The sequence below is a fragment of the Mustela lutreola genome, chromosome 15, assembly GCF_030435805.1.
Source record: "Mustela lutreola isolate mMusLut2 chromosome 15, mMusLut2.pri, whole genome shotgun sequence".
Taxonomy (NCBI): Eukaryota; Metazoa; Chordata; class Mammalia; order Carnivora; family Mustelidae; genus Mustela; species Mustela lutreola.
Window position 1 is genome coordinate 23,087,356 of NC_081304.1, and position 19,425 is coordinate 23,106,780.

Here is a 19,425-nt window from a genome sequence, read left to right on the forward strand (position 1 = left end):
GGCCCTCCACCGCTCAGCCCAAGCTGCAGCCCCAGTTCCTGGACTCAGAGAGCCTGACACTTAAGTGAGGGCCAGAAGGTCTTTTGGTGGTCAAGTGGGAGGAGAGATGGAACCCGGAGGAGAGGGAGACCCTCTCAAGGTCCACAGTGAGGTAAAAGCTTTAGCGGGATTAGAATCCAGAGCACCCTCCGTGAAGCCCGCTGCTCTCCAGAGCACAGAGCCCAGGCCAGAGCAGACGGGGACACTCCAGGAGTGCCAGAGGTGTGTGGAGACAAACTCCCCAAGAGCTTGGGCCAGGGAGGGGAACCACGAACCCAGCTTAGAAGCCAAAGAGAACACAGAGTCCCTGGATCTCCACCTTTCAGAGAAGATAGAAGGTTGTTCACCTTCCAAGGGCCAAGAGTCTGGCGGTGGGCATGAGCATCCTGGCTCGCCCAGAACCATCCACCCACCCCTTCTCCTGGGAAGATCAAACCCAGAGCAGTTAGGGAGCTAGTCCACACTCACACAATGCAAATGACCCAGCCAGGGCTGTCCCTGCCTCTCTGGGAGCCTCCTTCCCTCCAGGCCACAGAAGATGAACCATGGAGGGGGCGGGGCAAAGGGATCTCCCCTCCCCCCATTAAGGCTTCCTCAGGTGGGGCCAGGGCTGGCAGGACCAGGTGGGGGTACCTTCAGGCTGCAGTGCACCGCTGACTCCGGTGGGTACACGATGAAGTGGCGGAGGGTGAAGCCAAAGCCATCCTGGAGACTTTTGTGCAGCAGCAGTGTCCGTGGCCCCTGCCAGGGGAGGGGGCGCCCCGGGGAGCACCCATCTCTCGGGCCCAGTGGCAGCTGTGGGAGCACAGGGAGACAGGGTTGAGTGGCCATGTGGCCCATGCCCCTGAGTCTGCACGCTGCCTCCCGCAGCCAGGAGGAGAGATGGGGGACAGCTGGTGGGGGGGCGTGGGCCCTGGGGGGTTCCAGGCCCCCTCCCCTGCTCCCCACCTCCCCCTCCTCCTTACTCCCTTCCCACCCTCCGCAGCCCAAAGCTGCTTCTTTCTTTCTCTCCCCTCCATCCCCACAGGTCACCTTTGCCTCCAGGCAAACAAGTCTCCCCAGCCAACCACATTCTCATTCAGGTCAGTTTGGCAAATGTTTACTGAGCACCTACTATGCTCCAGGAACTGCACATACAGACTGCTTGCTGGGGAAGTGCCTGCTGCCGTCCACGCTCACTGCTGCCTGCTGCACCATCACTCACACACAGACACACACAGACACACACACACACACACACACACACACACGTCAGCATGCACCCCTGCAGTGAGAACAGCACACACCCAGAAAAGCACACTCTTGTGCAAAGGTGCACAAGGACGGACACACAGAAGAGCAAACACACACACACGCTTACATTAGATAGACATGTGCACACCCAGTCGCACACAATCAGGGTCTTGCACAGCACATACATACAAACACAGGCCCCGGGCATATGCTGCAGACACACAGACACGCACGTGCCGACAGACGGGAGCGCAAACATGCATCCTTCAGGAGCAGCAGCGACAGCAGGTGGGGGACTAGAGCTACAAGGGAGCAGCCCAGACCCCAGACAACCAAAGGGACTTCCTGAGGCTCTGGAGCCCAGCCAGAGGCCTGGCTATTCGTGGGGATCCAAGAGGGGAACCGGATGGGGGGGGGGGGTTGGGGAGGCCCTCCACTGCCCTCTGGCTGACCAGATGCAATCCTTGGGATTCCCCAAGATGACCTGGCAGAGGGTGTCTGAAGACCAGGCACACAGGTCTGCTTCTGGAGCAGGAGGGACAACAACACAGACACTCCCTGAGAGAGGGCTCTCTCTTCAGATTCCCTGCTCAGACGCAGAGAGGGAAGGTGGGTGACAGGAAGGTGTCAGACAGACGCGTGACCAGGGCGGTGGACGGCAAGTTGGAGAAGACGGTGAAAAGCCAGGATGCCTCCCTTGGGGCTTTTAACCCCCAACTGCAGGCATCCTAACCTATCTGAGGGCCCTCATCCAAACCTCAGAGGGCAAGAAACCCTTTACCCCCACCCTCAACAGTCCTCAACCCCCAACTCCTCCCAGCACCAGCACCAGGTAGGAGTCCTCCGGGGAACAAAGGCAACTGGGAGGAGAGGGAAAAAGTCAGTGGGCTTAGTGGGTGAGAACTCCCCTCCCCCGCCCCCCAGTAAGTCCCTTTCTCTACCCCCCACCCCAGTCTAACAGCTAGAGAAAGTTCAAATTTGCCACTCCAATGAACGGATACTAAGACACTCGTTCATGTATCCCTGCCCCGGCCTGTTCACACTTCTGGTGGAAAACAGACCTGGGCCCAGCCCTTTTGCTAGGGATTTCTTTTTTCCTTCCTTCCTTTCTTTCCTTCTTTCTTTTTTTCTTTCAGAGTTTGTTCGTTTGAGAGAGAGAGTATGAGAATGGGGAATGGGAGACAGAGAACCAGGCTCTCTCTCTCCATGTGGGGCTCGATCCCAAGACTCTGGGATCACAACCAGAGCGGAAGGCAGACGCTTAACCGACTGAGCCACTCAGGCGCCCTCACTAGGGACTTCTGTGCGGGGTGGAAAGTGGGACCGCAGTTACACAGACTTGGGAGAGCGGGTGGATTGTCAGGTCTCAGACGATGAAAGAAAAACATGACAGAGGGGGGAGGCTTGCTTCATGTAGTCCCAGCAAACATGGCCAGGTGGAAGGTACAGGGGCCTGAGCGAGGCTCCAGGCCAGGGCAATCATTCCAATCATATCCATTTAGAAAGCTCGTCAGATGAGGTTGTGAGCCCTCATTCCCCTGAGAGGTCCAAGCAATAGAACTCCCCAGTCCCGGTGGTGCTCCCCAGTCCGGGCAGCCATGGCATTCCATGGATTCCGGCATGGGGCAGGAGGCCTAGAGATGGACCCTTGGCTCCTTCCACCTGTAGCTAGAGCCCCCCGCAAGTTCCACGGAGCCCCACACCCCCCATGGGGCTGTCTGAAGAGTCCAGAAGAGAAAATTCTCTGGGAATTCTGCTTAGGTCAGAAATCCCCAGGATTTTCTATCTCTGCTGATGTGGCAAGGAACTGATGGGGGAGAGAAGAGGGTCTGGGGATCTTCCCTGCCTGCTCCTACCGAAGCCCCTGCTCCTCCCCAGTGTTAGCTGCCTCCCCTGCACACCTCTCCCCCCAGGCTCAGAGATGAGGCTCTTTGCAGGGCCCATTGTTTTGCCGGTGTCCTGGATTATGGTTTAAGCCACCAGCTGCCCCAGTGACGAGAAGTGGCTGGGACAGGTCCCCACACGCCCCCCACCCCTCCTCCAGCACACATCCTGCCCTGAGCAGCCAGCAGCCTTGGGGTGCCCCTCTCTGGGGGCCTAGCTGTAACCCAGGGCAGGGGGCAGGCCTTCTCCTCTCAGGTCCCTTCTTGGCCCAAGCCCCACGGGCACCCCCTCCCTTGTCTCTGCCTCTCCCTTTCCTCTTTTCCTTCCTCCCAGTCTCCCTTCCCCCATCCCGTCCACCCTGAGAATGTCCATGTGGGAATCCCCCCGCCCCCTGCCGTCTAAGGCACTACACCCCTGCCTGAAGAGCACACAACCCCCATCAACAGCTAGATCTGGCGGTGCCCCTGTGGGAAGTTCTTCCTTGGATTTAACCTCAATCCTTCACGCTATGATGCACACATTTCCTCTCCTCCCCTCTGACCTGGGACAACACGGGGTCTGGCTCTTGTCTTGACAGGGAGTGAGGGGGTAGACACAGGAACAGAGAAGGAGTCAGCATTGGGAATAGAAAGGCAACTAGATGGGGAAGGGGTTCAGCTCACACACATCCCTTCTTCTGTCTCTCTGGGGGAGGCACAGAGACAAGGGGACGTGGAGAGAGAGAGACTCGGGGGGACACGGGGACATCACTGGTTACCACTCTCCTGGTCCAGATAGAGACATCCAGAAATGCCAGCTGATGGTGGGAAGAGGGAAGATGGCCCCAGGGCCACAAGTGAGACAGAGAACACGTGGTAGGTTAGCAACACCAGGAACCAGAACCCAGGAGTCCTGCTCCTCCCCGCTAGTAGCATAAAGAGGTCATTGCGGGAGCACAGCCTTCATGCTGGGCACGATGCCCACTGTGACTCACGCCCTACCAGCCTGGTCGATCCCGGACAGCAGATACACTGTCCCCACCCCCTATCTCCATGCCTGTCAGTCCTCTCCCTGAGATCACTCATTACTCCTCTGCCCACTAGGAAGCCCTCCTGTGCCCTGTGCCCACTTGCCCTAACAGGGAGATGGCCAAACGATGCCCTCCACTCTATTTACTAACACCCTTGCCTGCCTGACTCAGGATTCCTGCCCAGCAAACTCCTCAGGACTCTGTGCCCCAGCATCTCTTCCAACAACCCTGGTCCCTTCCATACTTTCACTGCATGTAAACCCAGAGGCTTGAGCCACTGGAGGCTGCCCCCCAGACTGGGAGGTCCACATCCAGCAACCCCAGAGAAGTTCCCAGCCACAACCTGCCACCCTAGCCCACATCTCTCCAGCTCCTCACTCCCTCCCCACTCCGGGGCCTCCGCCCCAGAATGCAGGTCGCACTCAGCTCAAAGAGCCCAAGGAGCTGGTGGCCCGACTGCACCCCCCACCCACCCGGACGAGGCCCCAGTCCAGCTCTCCGCCCCCCTCGTCCCGCAGCCCCGTGGCGCTCACCCTGGCACTGCGCGGCCCCTGTGCGCGGAGATCGCTGTGGGTGAGGCAGGGCAGCCAGAGACAGCGCGGCTCCGGGGCGCTGCAGTCCACGCCGACGGCTCGCTCCCAGCGCCAGCCCCGGGCCCCCGCCCGCTCCACGCGCCACACGGCGCTGCCCACGAGCGCGGCAGCCGGCGGTGGCCCCAGGGCCCGGACGCCGCCCCGGCCACACGGCGCCGCGGGCCGGGCTTCCGGAGCGGGGCGCGCAGCGCAGGGGACCCTGAAGGCTCCACGGCGCCCAGCCGGCGGCGTCCTCGGCACCCCGGGTGGCAGGCGGGCCCCGGGGGTCCCCACCCGCCCCCCGGAGCCGCGGGTCCGGGACCCAGGGGCCCCGAGGGGATGGACGGCCCGCGCGGACGGCGGCAGGACGGCTGCACAGCTCCTCGCCTCCCGCGCCTCCCCGGCCGCAGAAGGCGCCTGAGCCCGGACACGCCGGCGAGTCGCGCCCGGCAGACGCCTCCCCCTCCGGGGCGGCCCCTGTGCGCGGCCGCCCCGATGCCACACACTCACACACACCCACACACTCGCGGGAGGCACTACACAGCGCCCCCGCGCAGCCGCACACCCCAGCCACGGGCACACACGTACACACACACCCTCACCCTCCCGCACGACAGAAGCTCACACGGTGCCCAGGCCCACACCTACGCAGAGTTGTACTCGACAGGACACCCGTGCATCCAACTTCACGTGCCCAAGAAACACCTTCACTTGGGCACACATGTACAAGCACACCTACCCACCCTGTACAGACCCCCCCCACACACACACACCTATACAGCCGCTACTCTCCCATCCACACACATACTCACACTCACTCTCCCTCCATCTACAGACCCCACATAAACGCACTGTTCCCCTAACATATGTGTTGTGGGGGGACACCTTTCCATACATGCTTTGGACACCCTCCCATGCAAATATGCCCCCCACACCCCCTACACACACATTTGCAAACATACCCACTGTGTTTCTAAAAGCACGCCAGACGCCTCCCCGCTCCCCCTACCCACCCACACACTAGCCACACACCCCAGGAGACCCCCAGGAAGGCAGCTAGATAACATGCACACATATCCCAGAGACACACATTCCATGCATAGGTGCTGTACCCCACCGTTCACACACACACACACACACACACACACACACACACACACACTGCCCAGCACTGAGAGCAGACCGACTCTCCTAACACCCCACACCAGACTTAGGATAGCCCCTAAAGCTGCGGGTGGGGTCCCCACCACTGCTGGTAGGGGATTGCGAGCAACCCTCTTCCCCAGGACCCCCTGCCCATTAGTTCCACCCAGAGGGGCCACGGCCAGGCTGACAATGGGCGCCGAGCTCGCCAACCCCCCACCCCAGCTTGTGAGTCAGACAGGAAGCCCATGTTGATGGCAGACCCTGCTTGCCTCCCCTTCCTGGCTCTCTCTCCCCAGGCCCCTTCCCGGGTGGGGCCAGCAGAGGCCTTGGCTAGTAGGTGCATATTCGCCACCATGGCTGCCTTATTGGATGGTTCCCAGGGTGCTTTTTACCATAGCCACTCACTGTGGCCCAGGCCCCGGGCTATGACCCCATATTTCGGGAAAGCGATGGAGGCCCAAGAGCGCTTAGCTTGTTATGGCACGCGAGGAACTCCAAGCCCAGGGCCCCTCACTCCAACTTTGGATCTTACACCTAAATTCTAGCCGGCAGCCAGGGAAGGGCAGTGGCGGTAGGGGAGCACCTCCAGCCCAACCCTGCTCCCTTATCTAGGAGTATTGGGAGGAAGAGCCATAGGGCTGGGCCCTTGAGTGGCAACCACCAAAGGGAGGGCCCTGCAGAAGGGGTACCTCCCCCTGCCTGTCCCCACCCCAACACCTGTGTCCTCTGCTGGACAGCCACGGTGGTGGATCACGGTGGTTGGGGTGGGAGGCGGTAGGGGAGGGAGATGGAGGGGCAGGAGAGGAATGTGGCCAGCCCCAGACCTAGGGAGGCAAACTAGAGGACTACTGGGCTGGGCAGGAGCGAGGGAGGGAGGAGGAAGGGAGGAGGAAGGGTGAGGGTGAGGCAGGCAAGTGGGGGCCAGGGAGCGGGTTTTGTTCTCCTGTTTCCTGTTTGCCGCTTGCTGGGCCCCCTGTGCAGGAGCTGGACCCCCACCCCCACCCTGGCGGAAGCCGGACGGGAAGAGCAAGGCTGCCACGGGCGCTGAGTCAGGAGAGCTTAGGGGCAGAGTGGGAAAGAACCGCAGTCAGGGGGAGCATTGACCTGGCATCTCCATTAGCAGCCTCCCCCACCCCCCCCCCATCACTGGAAAACCAAGGATACTGGGTCAGGGTCACTCCTGCCCTTGTCAGTCCTGTGCCTCCCTGTCTGCTCCCCCACCAAGGTCAGGCCTTCAGAGACCAGCTGGGAGCCCCTCCACACGCCGTCCTTAGCCCTGTCACACACTGTGGCCCCAACAGAGAGCAAGAGCCTCAGGGATGTCCTCCTTCAGAGTCCGGCCTGCTCTCCCAGTAAGCAGCCAGTAGGTCCTTCCAGCTGCCTGACTTCCTCTCTTCTTGCCGCAAGCCCAGTCTCTGATTCTGAGGAAATGGGGTTACTCTCCCCCGTCATGCCCCACGGAGCCTCTCATGGCCAACAGGTGCTGCTGTGGGTCTATCAGGAATCCACTTCCCTCGAAACTGCTGAGGTTTCTGAGGGCTACAGGGAGAGGCGAGGCAGAGAAGCAGCACGGGGTTCCTGTGTTCAGAGACCTAGGAGATGATAAACCATATATGATGTCCACTTCCTGCCCTCTAACCTGGCTGGGCAGCAAGGGGGTCCCCGTCTCTTCCAACCCAAACGTGCCCTTTCCCCACCCTGCCCCCTCTGCCAAGCTGCCTCCGCAGGGGTGTCATGAAGGGAGAGCACACAGTAGGGCCTGGAAGGTTGTACAGAGTTTGAATAGATGATTCTACAGGTCTGGGGAGCCTCTCAGCCCCCTCCCCCATTTCCTCTGGGAAAGGAATGTGGGGTGGGTCCCAGAGGGGGGGGGGATGGGGCCCAGGGCTGGGAAATACCAGGCGGTGCTGAGATTCTATTCCAAGCCTTCCTGCCTGGTGTGAGTCCTCCTCCCCTGCACCCTCCCCAGCTTCCTCCCCCCAAATCAGGAATTACCCCGCTGAGCAGTCCCTCCCATCATCCTCTAGTTTGACCAGCTTGCAAAATCCATTCAACTTCATCTTGCTGAGGGTCCCTGGGATAGAGCTCTCGGGGGGCTGCGCCTCCAAGGGGAGGGCGTCCAGTCTTCTCTCCAAAATGAGATCATCATTCTTTACTGTTTGAAGGCACTTTCACTGGATTTCATGCAGCCTTTACCCTAAGTTGGCTATTCAGAGATTGTGTTCCACCATTCGTCAGATGCAGAAACTGAGGCTCGAAGAGGGCAAGTGCCTGACTCAAGATGTCACTTTTACTAAGCTGAACCCCGATCCCAGACTAACTCAGATCTCTTTCTATTCCCCCTCTTGTTTATCCATTCGACAACCATGTCTTGAGCGCCTGCTGTGGGCCAAGAGCCTGGCCAAGGGCTGGGACACCTTGGAGAATAAGTACACACCTTGATTTCAGGGTGCTCATAGTTCTACTAGCATCCCAGCCCCTGAAACCTTTAGGAGCCCCCAAGTTCCAATCCGGGCCTGAGCCCGTTGTCATCATCCCCACCAAGGGAGACCCCCACATACCAAGGGAGTCCCTGTGTCAGAGCTGCATCTCTCTATGAGGGGGCGGTTTGCTTGAGGGCAAGGTCAGGGGCCTTCTGGGTTAGACCATCAAGAAGAGGGTGGCCTGGGCTACAGAAGAAGACTGTAGGGCCAGCCTGACAAGCAGGAACTGGGAAAGAGGAGAGCATTCTGGGGCCCAAGGGTCAAGGCATGTAAGAAGAGGAGAAACAGGGGCGCCTGTGTGGTTCAGTTGGTTAGGTGTCTGACTCTTGATCTCAGCTCGGGTCTTGATCTCAAGGTCGTAGGTTGTAGATTTGTTAGGCTTCACATTGGGTGTTAAAAAAAAAAAAAAGGAAAAGAAAAAGAAAAGAAAAGAAAAGAGAGAGAAGCATAGCACTAAAGGCCTGTGGTTCAGGAAGTGAGAGAGAGGAGCTCAGGGTCACTTTGCCTACTTTTCTTTCTCTTTTTCTTTCTTGCCTAATTAGTGCCTCCTCTCAGATGTAGATCCCCAAAACATGACAAACAGTGCCCCTACCTGGAGAGAATCTCCCCCATTTATGACTCTCTGACAGGTCCCATATATTCACCTCTATAACCACCCCACGATCTCATACACAGACAGAGCAAATCCACCGCCAGTCCCCGTCCATCCCAGGCATGCCGGCAATGTGATACCCAAGGCATGCCAGCCCAGCCCACGCCTGGGCCTCTGACCCCTGCCCCAGTCTCCCTGCTCAAGAGTGGCCTCCCCCCCCTCCCCGTCCTCCTCCACCCCTTTGCCCCATTCAGAGGCCTGGTTCCCAGCACTGCTTGTAAGCAGTCCTGGCATGCCTTAACAGGCCAAGCTGATGAGCCGGCCCAGCAAGCCTGCGTCTTCAGCAAGCTCGGTGTGCCATAACCCTGCGTCACTGGGGGCCTGGGGACCTCCCTCGGTCCAGCCTAGGGAGCAGAGGGTGGTCCAAAGGGTCTCTCCAGACCTCATGCTCTCCCCATCCAGAGCCAGGCTTGCCCTGAGTTGGGGTATTTGCTATACGCTCCTCTCCTACCCTCAAACTGGGCCAGAGCTGAGGAAGGCTGGAGGAGGAAAGGGAGAAGGAAGCACTTGCCCTCCCAGGAGTCCCACTGCCATCTCAAGGAGAGATGGACACGACCTCAGCAAGCAGAATCCCCAGTTATTCCAGAGGCTCACGGGCCAGCATACGGGCTCTGGAGACTTCTGGAGTCCTTGACCTCCAGGTCTGAGTTGGATCTCTACCGCTCCCTGGCTATGAGACCTTGGGCAAGTTATTTCACTTCTTTGAGCCTCTGATCCTCACCCGTAAAATGGGAATGACACTCCTTGCCAACCTCATAGGTTGTTGGGAAAACAAAGTAATTTAAAGAAAGTCCTTAGCACAGGTCCTAAGCACATAGTAGGCGTTCAAGAAATGCAAGCTGGTTTGGGCTGGTTTTTTTTTTCTCTTTATTGAGGTATAATTGAGACACATATTAGTTTCAGGGGTGCAAACTAATGATTCACTATTTGTATATATTGTGAAATGATCACCACATTAAGTCTACTTAACACCTATCACCGCACATAGTAATAAAAGTTTCTTTCTTGTGATAAGAACTTTTAAGATCTTGGGGCGCCTGGGTGAATCAGTTGGTTAAGAACTTTTAAGATCTTACTCTCTTAGCAACTTTCAAATATGCAATTCCGCATTATTAACTAGAATCATCATGCCCTATATTATATCCCTGTGACTTATTTATAACTGGAAGTTTGTACTTTTTATTAAATAACAATTTATTTATTAAGATTTTTATTTATTTATTTGACAGACAGAGATCACAAGTAGACAGAGAGGCAGGCAGAGAGAGAGAGGAGGAAGCAGGCTCCCTGCTGAGCAGAGAGCCCGATGTGGGGCTCGATCCCAAGGACCCTGGGATCATGACCTGAGCCGAAGGCAGACACTTAACTGACTGAGCCACCCTGGCACCCCAAATTTGTACCTTTGGACACCCTTCACCCATTTTGCCCACCCCAAGCCCCTGCCTCTAGTAACCAACATCTGTTCTCTGTATCTTTGAGCTCAGTTTTTGTTGTTGTTTTTGTTTTTAGACTCCACATATAAGTGAGACCAGACAATATGTGTCTCTCTCTGTTTAACTTGCTTCACTTAGCATAATGCCCTCCAAGGCAATGCAAACTGTTTTGATTGTCTTTTGGATATTCACACTCTCTCCCATCCAGCCACACTCACAGTCAGACAGGCTGACAACCCAACCAAGTGTACGCACGGGCCCAGCAACATGGGCAGACACTCAGGGAGGTCTGCACAGACCCGGGTGAACCCCTTCACCTGGGCTTCATCTCCCCCTCCCACTGCCAGCCCCTTACAGGCTCCCACATGCCCCAGCACCCCCCAGGCAGGGAGGCATCAGCAGAAGGCCCCAATGCCATAGCAGAACTTTGGCCCTTTGGGAGTGGGGAAGGAGGCAACGTGAGACCCCGGCAGGCAAGGGACACAGCCAAGGTGCCAGGCTGGCAGAGCCTCCACCCAGCAGGAGAGCCAGTCCCCTCCTCAGGGACAGCAGAGAGAGGGGAGACTAAAGAGCATCTTTCCTTCTGGTGGGAAATGAGCACTTGCAGAAAAGGGTGAGTCTGGAACCAGCCACAAAGTAAACAGGAGGGCCATTGCCCGGGCAACCACAGGCTGGAGTGGGACAGGGCCCACCGCAAGCCCTCTCCACCCCCTGATTTATTCCACTCAGCAGCCCTTGACTGTCTCAGTGCTCACCCTCCATGTATCCATTCTGGTGTCTGGGCCCACGTGGGACTCCCCAGAGGGAAGAACCTACGCCTCCTCCATCAGACTGGGAGCTCCCTGAGAACAGACAGGGTTTCATTGTTATGTTTTGTGTTTTCATCCCATATCTGTCCAGGGTCTCCCAGAGGTCACAGCCTGGGTCTTTCCCCTCAGATTGGAGGCTGCTCAAGGGTATGTCCCATGTCTCTCTTATTAGCCTGAGAGCTTCCTAAGGACAACTTTTCAGAAGTGGATTTGTACTACTAGAATGCTTCGTACACCGCAGGCTCTCAAAAATTAGTTGTTCCTGGGGAGGATGTGGAGAAATTGGAACCTGCATATGCTTTGCTGGTGGAATGCAAAATGGTGCCATTGCTGTGGAAAAACAGTATGGCTTGGTCCTCCTAAAATTACACAGAATTACCATAGACGTAGCAATTCTGGCTATGTCTCCTAAAGGAGTGGCAACGGGGACTCAAAGCAGTATGCGTACACCCACATCCGTGGCGGCAAGATTTGCAACAGCCAAAAGGTGGAAACAATCCAAACACCCACTGGTGCGTGAACGGGTAAACAGGACGCGGTAAATCCATACGAGACAATTTATTTGGTCTTAAAAAGGAAGGAAATCACAACATGGATGAACCTGGAAGACGTTACGCTTAGTGAAATAAGGTGGGAACAGAAGGACAGATGTTACATGATTCTGCTTAGACGAGCTACCTGGATGCCAGGAGGCAGAAGACAGAACGGTGGCTGCCAAAGGAAAGGGGGAAGTCAGGGACTGTTTAATGGGCACAGAGCTTCGGTTTCGGAAGATGGCAAAGTCCGAGAGATGGATGGCAGTGAGGGGGAGGGTTGTGCAACAGGAATGTGCTTCATGCCCCTGAACTGTCCACTGGAAATGGTCAATTGCATAGTACATGTGTTTTACCACAGAAAGGATGAAGTCCTATTGAAACTCCCATCTGAAGGACGTTGTTGAAAGAAGGTGGGACAAATGAACAAGTCTCCCCCGGGGGCCTAAGAGCAGGCCCTGCCCACAGAGTTTGCCCAGGATAGCTGGACAACCTCCTGTCTGGACAACCTTGCTCTCCCACCCCTCTCCGTTATGCCTTCTCCGAGTCCCTATTGTCACCTTTGGGGCCCTAGTAGCCTGAATAGGAGCTCTCAGGGTGCCAGGGGAGTCTGACCCTTGCACCCAGTAAGTCCTTGGCATGGATGGACCCATGGATACCCCAACTCTCGGGATGTCACATCATCCTAAGGCGTCACAACCTTGGAAGAGTTTCCCTAGCAAAAGCCGCCGGACTGTGGGGTTCCCGCCCCTTGAGGCCTCCCCACCTCAGCACACACGTCTGTTCCCAACTTACACAGCACCTGTAACACACACACACACACACACACACACACACACACAAACACGTGTGCGCAAGGGCGTAACGCCGAGGCAAGTCCCTATTCTCAAATGCTTTCTCATGCAAACACTCCAAGAAAAACATCCCTACCCACTGAAGGGTGCGCGTTCTTGTCCGAGATGCAGGCGGGTCCCATGTGCAGCAGAGCCCCCTGCTGGCCCAGGTCCGGCATGCTTATCTTCCTTCACAGCTCCGAGTGGGCGGGGTGCCTTCATCCCTCCACCCACCCCTCCCCACTGCCTTCTCCAAGCCCCTCAGCCCGCTACCACGCCCCAGGATCACCCCTCCCCATCTCGCACAGAAGAGCAGGGTTCCCTGCAGAAGGACGGAGTGACTGCGAGACCTTAAGGAGGGTTTCCTTTGGTCAAGGGGTACTGGAGAGAGGCCAGAGCCCCTTTGCAGACTAGGTCATATTCAGGGCAGGCAGTCATTCCTGAAGGCAGAAGAATACTTGCAAAGACTCTGCTCCGAAATGCTATCCGTTCTGCTCCTCCACACTGGACCACACTGGAGGAGAGCTCTGGGACTGACTCTCCCTGTGGCCCCACACAATCCTCTCCGGAAACTTTTCCCGTTTTCTGAGCACCTGGGCAGAGACAACAGGTGCACCCACTGGTTTCTTTCAGGGGAGAGCTCGTCCTACTCAAGCTGAGACCACATCCCCTCCCAGGGCAGGTCTCGGCAAATTCCGAAAGTCTCCCCCAGGGTACTTGGGGCTCCCTGGCAGGGAGAGGCTCTCAGCCCCACCCCTGAAACCACCCACCCCCTCACCCCAGGCCCTGCCTAACCCGTCCAGGTCATCCCTTCACCCAGCCTTTGAGCTGAACCTCTCCCTAATCCAGCCCAGGCTGCCTCAGAGGCAGCTGGAAGGGTGCAGGGGATGGTAGCTCTGCAGGGACAAACCACCTTGCTTGGCTCCTGTCTGCGAGGCAGCCATGATGGTTTTGGGGTTGGACTCTGCAGTCAGAAGAAGATGGCATCGCTTTGGTCCCCCAACCCCAGATCCTACCCCTCCGCTGCTTGCCTGGCCCTGAGTCTGGGACATGGTAAATGTCACAGCAGAAATTAAGATCGAACCCTTACTATATGCCAGGCACTCTATGCATGCCTTCCCTCATTGAACAGCAGAGCAGCCTCTTGGGACAAGTGTGACACACACCAACTTGCCACCCCAACCCCTCAGAGCCCCCGTCCTATCTGGTACTAGGTAGGGAATGATTGGAGCCAGGGCACTGAGCGATGGGAGACATGGGGTTAGTGAGAGAGAGATCACTATCCCAGCATGAAGGCAGCTATGGAGAGTACATCACACTTGCCACTGGTACTGGTCCTAGCCCTTTTCTGCCTCTAGGTCCCTCAGCCTTTCTTACTTCTTCAGGGATACCGGCCTGACAAAGTTACTGGGAAAGCATTCTGGGAATCAACAAATTGGAGGTTTTACGGCCTAGAAAGCCCCACATCCCACCCATCAGAGGACCCTGCTTCCCAAATGACTCCTTCAGCAGTTAACCATGTTCACCACTCTCTTCCAAGCTGCCACCATTCCTCTGGTCCAGACTCATTGTTTTAAAGTTGTGACCACCAGGCCCTGTGGGACGGGCCTCCAGGTTGCATGTACACTACACCCCCGCCCCCATATTCTGCTACCCTGGTCTACTTCCAATGCCTTTAGGTTCCAGCCTCAGGCCCTTTGCACATGCTCTTTCTGGAATGCTGTTCTCTCTTGCCCAGCTCCCTCCCTGCCTCACCAAACCACACCCTAATTAATTCCTATCCACCCTGTAGTTCTCAGCAAAAAAGTCATTTCCCCAGAGACACCTCCCCTGGACCCCAGACTGGGTCAGATTCCTGTATCACTCTTGAGTTAGTGTGTATATATTTATGACTGTGTGTGGCAATGTTTCTGAATGCGAAGGAATAAATGAGCCTCTCTTTAGAGAGAGTCCACATTGGCCAGAACACTGTCTCCAGGGGGAAACTATGTAGGGCAGAGGCTGCTTCAGATCTCTGGCCATCTTTTTGTACCCCACACCTTCCTCAGTGGGAATGGGATCCTGAAAGTGGGGGTACTAAAATAAGGGAGTAAGAGGTGGGGAAAAGAGGGAAGCTGCTCCAATCCTCTTTCGGTGTCCTCTGTCCCCCAAGCCCAGCTGGCCAGGCCCTTGTCCACCCAGGCAGGGCTGACCCTCCACATCCACAGATCCCTCTCCCCCACCCCTATCTTCTCTTAACCCAAGATCCCTTCTCCAGATCTCAGCTTGACTGTTTCTGAAAAACTTCCCCCGACCACAAGCTCAAGAACTTGCCAGGGTCCCGCGGGGTGGCAGCTCTGACTCAAGCCCAGGTCCGTCTGCGGGCAGAGCCCAGGCTCTTAGCCACCTCATTACACGCCTCATTACTACCAGTTTCTCCCTGGAGGCCAGGTCGAAAGACACGCCCACTCTCTGGGCCTCAGTTTCCTCCTGTGGGCTGGGCCACCTCTAGATTTCTGAAGACTGGCAGAGAGGTCGAAGGGGCAGGAGCGGGGGAAGAGGCCGGGAAAGGAGGGGGTGAGAAGGTAAGGACAGGGGAGCAGGGAGGGAGGAGCGCGGAGAGGCAGCAGCCTCAGGCCAGCCAGACGTAAGAAACGCCAAGTATGCGAACTACGCCAGCCGGAGCTATGAATAGTGCGGCCAGGCTGGCAGCCCAGGTCCGCCCAGCCCGCCCCGCAGCCCCCAGCCCCAGCCCCAGTCCGCCCACGCCAGCCGTGCATCAGGGGCCAGAAACACTGCCGGGGCCTGGGAGGCGCGCAGGGGAGTCGAAGCCCAGCTGCCGGGGCGAAGGGGCGTGGTCATGCAAATAGCAATGCAAACAGAGCGCAGCACGCTTATCCGATTGGCTGGTCTCGGCAGGTCTGGGAACCAGCGCCGAAGCCCGGCCCCGGCTCACAACTGCTCCCACCCCGGCGGCTGGAGGTCTTTAGGGTCACCCCATGGCTGATATCCCACTGATGCCCTGACCCCAGTGGAGGCCTCTCACCTTCTTCCGTCAAGGCCCCGTAAGGCTCTGCCGCCGTAAGACACCGGCCCTCCCACCCCAGCGCCAGGCCAGTTCCGCCCCGTTGGAGCTCACCTGTCTGACAGATGGCTGGCACTTGGGAAATTACGAGGCCCTCAGGCCTGCCTCGGCACTCCCTCTGCTCATCAATGAGGGAGCACACTGGCCTCGGGGTAGGAGACTAGGTCCCTGGCCTAGCCCTGCCCCTTCTGTGTCCCCAAAGGAGTCAGCCAACCTCAGAGCTCAGCCCCCAGTCCCATTCTGGGACTACTGAGTAGGTGTCACCGAGGGTGAGGAGTCAAAGAGAACTCAGATCAGCTCCCAGCTCTGTGACCCCAGTCAAGTGGTTTCCCTCTCCAAGCCTCTGCCGTCTCAGTTGTCAATGGGGCCCCTGAGAGGACTTGTTGAGTGCTTGACACATCTGAATTGCTGAACAAATCTGAGCTCAGTAGTCCACAAAGGATTGTTTCAAATTAATGAAACAATCCTGATTTTATGAAGAGACAGGCATGCAACAAAAAGGTTATAAAGCATAGTGTCTAAACCTTCCTAAACAGGGGCACCTGGGTGGCTCAGGCGGTTGGGTGTCTGCCTTCTGCTCGGGTTGTGGTCTCAGGGTCCTGGGATCGAGCCCTCTATGGGCTCTCTGCTCAGCAGGGAATTGGTGTCTCCCTCTCACTCCCCCTCTGTGCTCTCTCTCTCTCAAATAAATAAATAAAATCTTTAAAAATAAATAAATAAGCACTCCTAAATAGGATTCAGAGGAATCTGGGTTGGATTTTTTTTAATATTTTAAAAAATTTATTTATTTGACAGAGATCACAAGTAGGCAGAGAGGCAGGCAGAGTGGAAGTGGGGGGAAGCAGGCTCTCCGCTGAGCAGAGAACCTGATGTGGGGCTGGATCCCAGGACACTGAGATCATGACCTGAGCCGAAGGCAGTGGCTCAACCCACTGAACCGCCCAGGAGCCCCAGGAATCTGGGTTTGAACCCCCAACTTGTCCACCTCTTAGCTGTGTGTCCTTGGACTAGTTACTAACCTGAGATTTCTACAGTTATAAAACAGAAATAATCTATTCCTATGGGGTTGTGCAAAATTAGAGAGATAGTGTATGCAATATGCTTGGCACAGCAGTGTCTGGCACCAAAATGTTCGATAAATGTTAGTTGTGGGACCCCTGGGTGGCTCAGTAGGTTAAGTACCTGCCTTCAGCTCAGGTCATAATCCTGGCATCATGGGATGGAGCCCTGAGTTGGGCTCCCTGCTCAGTGAGGAGTCTGCTTCTCCCTCTCCCTCCTCCTGCTCATGCTCTCTCTCTCTAATAAACAAATAAAATCTTTAAAAAAATTAATGTTAGTTGTCACCAATATTCCTATTATTATGTTGTTGTTCTCACAATGCATACTAAGTGCTACGGGAATGTTTGCTCATCAGTCAGCACATCCAATCAGCAAGTCCTGGTCTAGAAGCTGCAGATAAAGCAGGGAGCAACACCCTCGTGAAGCTTAAGATCCACTGCCCAGAGGAGGAAGTTCCCATATATTTGAGGAAATGGGGTTAGGGTTGGGGGCTTACAAAGGAGAATATCTGAATTGGGCAATGAGGGATGAATAGGAGTTTAAAAAATAGAGACGGCAGGGAAGGGTTTATCAGAGAAGGGGAAGAGATGGTATGTCAAGTTTCTAGAAAGGGGAAGAGGGTGATAAGTCCTACTCCTACCCTGTCCTCTCCCCCTACCTTCAGTTTCAGCCCTCATCATCTCTCACTTGGTCTGCTGCCTCCACTGCCTGACACCCTTCCACGACTCCAAAGTATTTATGGCAGCAAGTCAAGCTCCTTCGTATGGCATGAGGGGTCTGCCATGATGGTGGCAGGGAGGGGTAGGATTTGCCATTCCTTGGCCTTGACAATCTCAACTCTACTCTCGATCTTGCACTCATTGATGCCAAAAGAGGCCAGGCTATTTCACACCTTGCCTTTACTCATGCTGGATCTTTCTGTCTGGAATGCCACTCTCTCTCCTCCACAACCCGCACCCCCCAAGACATCCTATCAAGCCTTGGCAAGCCTCAGTGGAGCCTTCTTCCCTCAGAGCTGGAGCATCTTTAGAAGAGGCAGCGGGGTTTGCCCATATCTATCAACACCTCCTTGGATTTCAAGGCTCAGGAGGGGGCCAGGGGAAGGGACCACCTTCCCAGAGTGGGATGGGTATCCTCCAGGCTTTTTCTTGTGGAGGAATGTAGCAGAGATCTCAAGCCGCAAGCCGGGCTTAGGATTCAGAAAGACGTAGATTTAAATGCAGATGCTAGGTGACCTTTGGTGAAGTTGTCTACCCCTCTCCGAGTCTCAGCTCTAGGCTCTGTAAATATACAACCTCCACACGATGGCCCTTGAAAACGATCAGAAGGAATTTCCTAAAAGAATCTTCCACCTAACGATAGGTTTGGAAACAGGAGATGAGAGAAAGGCGATTAATCTTATCACCAACTGGTTTTTTACAAACCCCTGTGGGAATTCTACCCTCCAACACTCTTTGCACCATGAAACCCTTCTTCCTAGCTTTATGACCACATTCACACTCAGATGATGTCGCAGTGAAGCCATTCCCTTGTACCTGCTTCTGTCTGACTCCCCAGTTAGGCTAGGCCACGTTTATGTTAATAATTTGGGCGAGGGGCAGCAAAGAATGTTCTGGACTTGCAGACAGTATAGAAACAAACATAACGTGGTTATGAGATCTTCGTGAAACTTTTGGGTGGCAGGAAAAGCAGACAATGAACCAATGAAGGGCAGGGGCTGTGTCATATACTCATCTGGATCCCAAGACCCACAGAGAGAGCTGTGAACGCTGACCCTACATAGGAAATAGCCACCAGATGAAAGAAGATCAGTTTGCATTAAGATCTGGCCGCTGTCTGATTTTCCAATTCCTGGAGTCAGGTCCTTCTCCTGCCCCCACCCCCATGACATTAGGGAGCGGAGAGACACTCTATGTATAGGCCAAGCCTGGGAATATCTTCACTGTCCCAGGCCACACCCAGTCTCGAAGCTAACCCTTCAGCCAGCACGGTGGGGACCTAAGCATCTGGGAGGAAAAGGTCCCAGTGGGGAAGAAAGGGGGGCTGTTTTTTCTTCCCCACAGCAGTCTCAGCCTTGCTGCTTGGCCCCCATTTCCTGCCTCCCACTTCCCTCTTGCAGACACCCCTCCACCTCCTGGGCTCTAGGTTCAATCCAGCTGTCCCCTCACTCCTACCAGAAACTTCAGGCCAGAGGGAGGGCATGGTGCCAAGGATTCATTAGAGTTAATGAAGGCTCAGCTCTGCAGATGCCAGTGCAAGATACAGGAGAGTACCAGAACCGCCCACAGCCCCCCATCAGGGCCTGGGGTGCTCAGCTCCCTCCTCCCCCTCTCTTGGGGAGGAACCAGGGGCCACACCCTCAGAAGAGGAAAGGGAGATTTAGAAGAATCTTCTCGAGTATAGAGAGTGCCATGATGCCCAGAGGTCAGGGCGTGGGGCCATGAACGAGAAAAGAGCCTCAGGGTGGGGTAGGGCTCTCACCTTGGGCTGTCTTGTGCCACTGTCCACTGCTCAGCCCCCAAAATTTCACCAACAGCCTCCTTTCATGGAATCATAGCAGAGTCGAGCTGAAGAGACTCTGGGAACTTCTCCACTACCCTGGGATCACATACAACTCAGCTGCCTGAGCCCTGTCCCCACCTGGCTTTCATCCTCCATCTTCCTCCCACTTCAGAC

At 56.0% G+C, this 19,425-nt stretch overlaps 1 protein-coding gene across 4 annotated transcripts in view; it reads right to left on the reverse strand.

Annotated features, from left to right (window-relative positions):
• The window catches only part of ARHGAP23 (Rho GTPase activating protein 23), a 78,151-nt gene that overhangs the window by 44,171 nt on the left and 14,555 nt on the right, over positions 1–19,425 (reverse strand). For 3 of the 4 annotated variants that reach the window (XM_059148060.1, XM_059148059.1, XM_059148061.1), the window contains exon 2: positions 673–834. In XM_059148060.1, the coding sequence (XP_059004043.1) occupies positions 673–834 (162 nt within the window). Of the gene's footprint in view, positions 1–672; positions 835–4,698; positions 5,153–19,425 lie in introns of those variants that run through there. The other variant, XM_059148062.1, reaches the window with a different exon arrangement.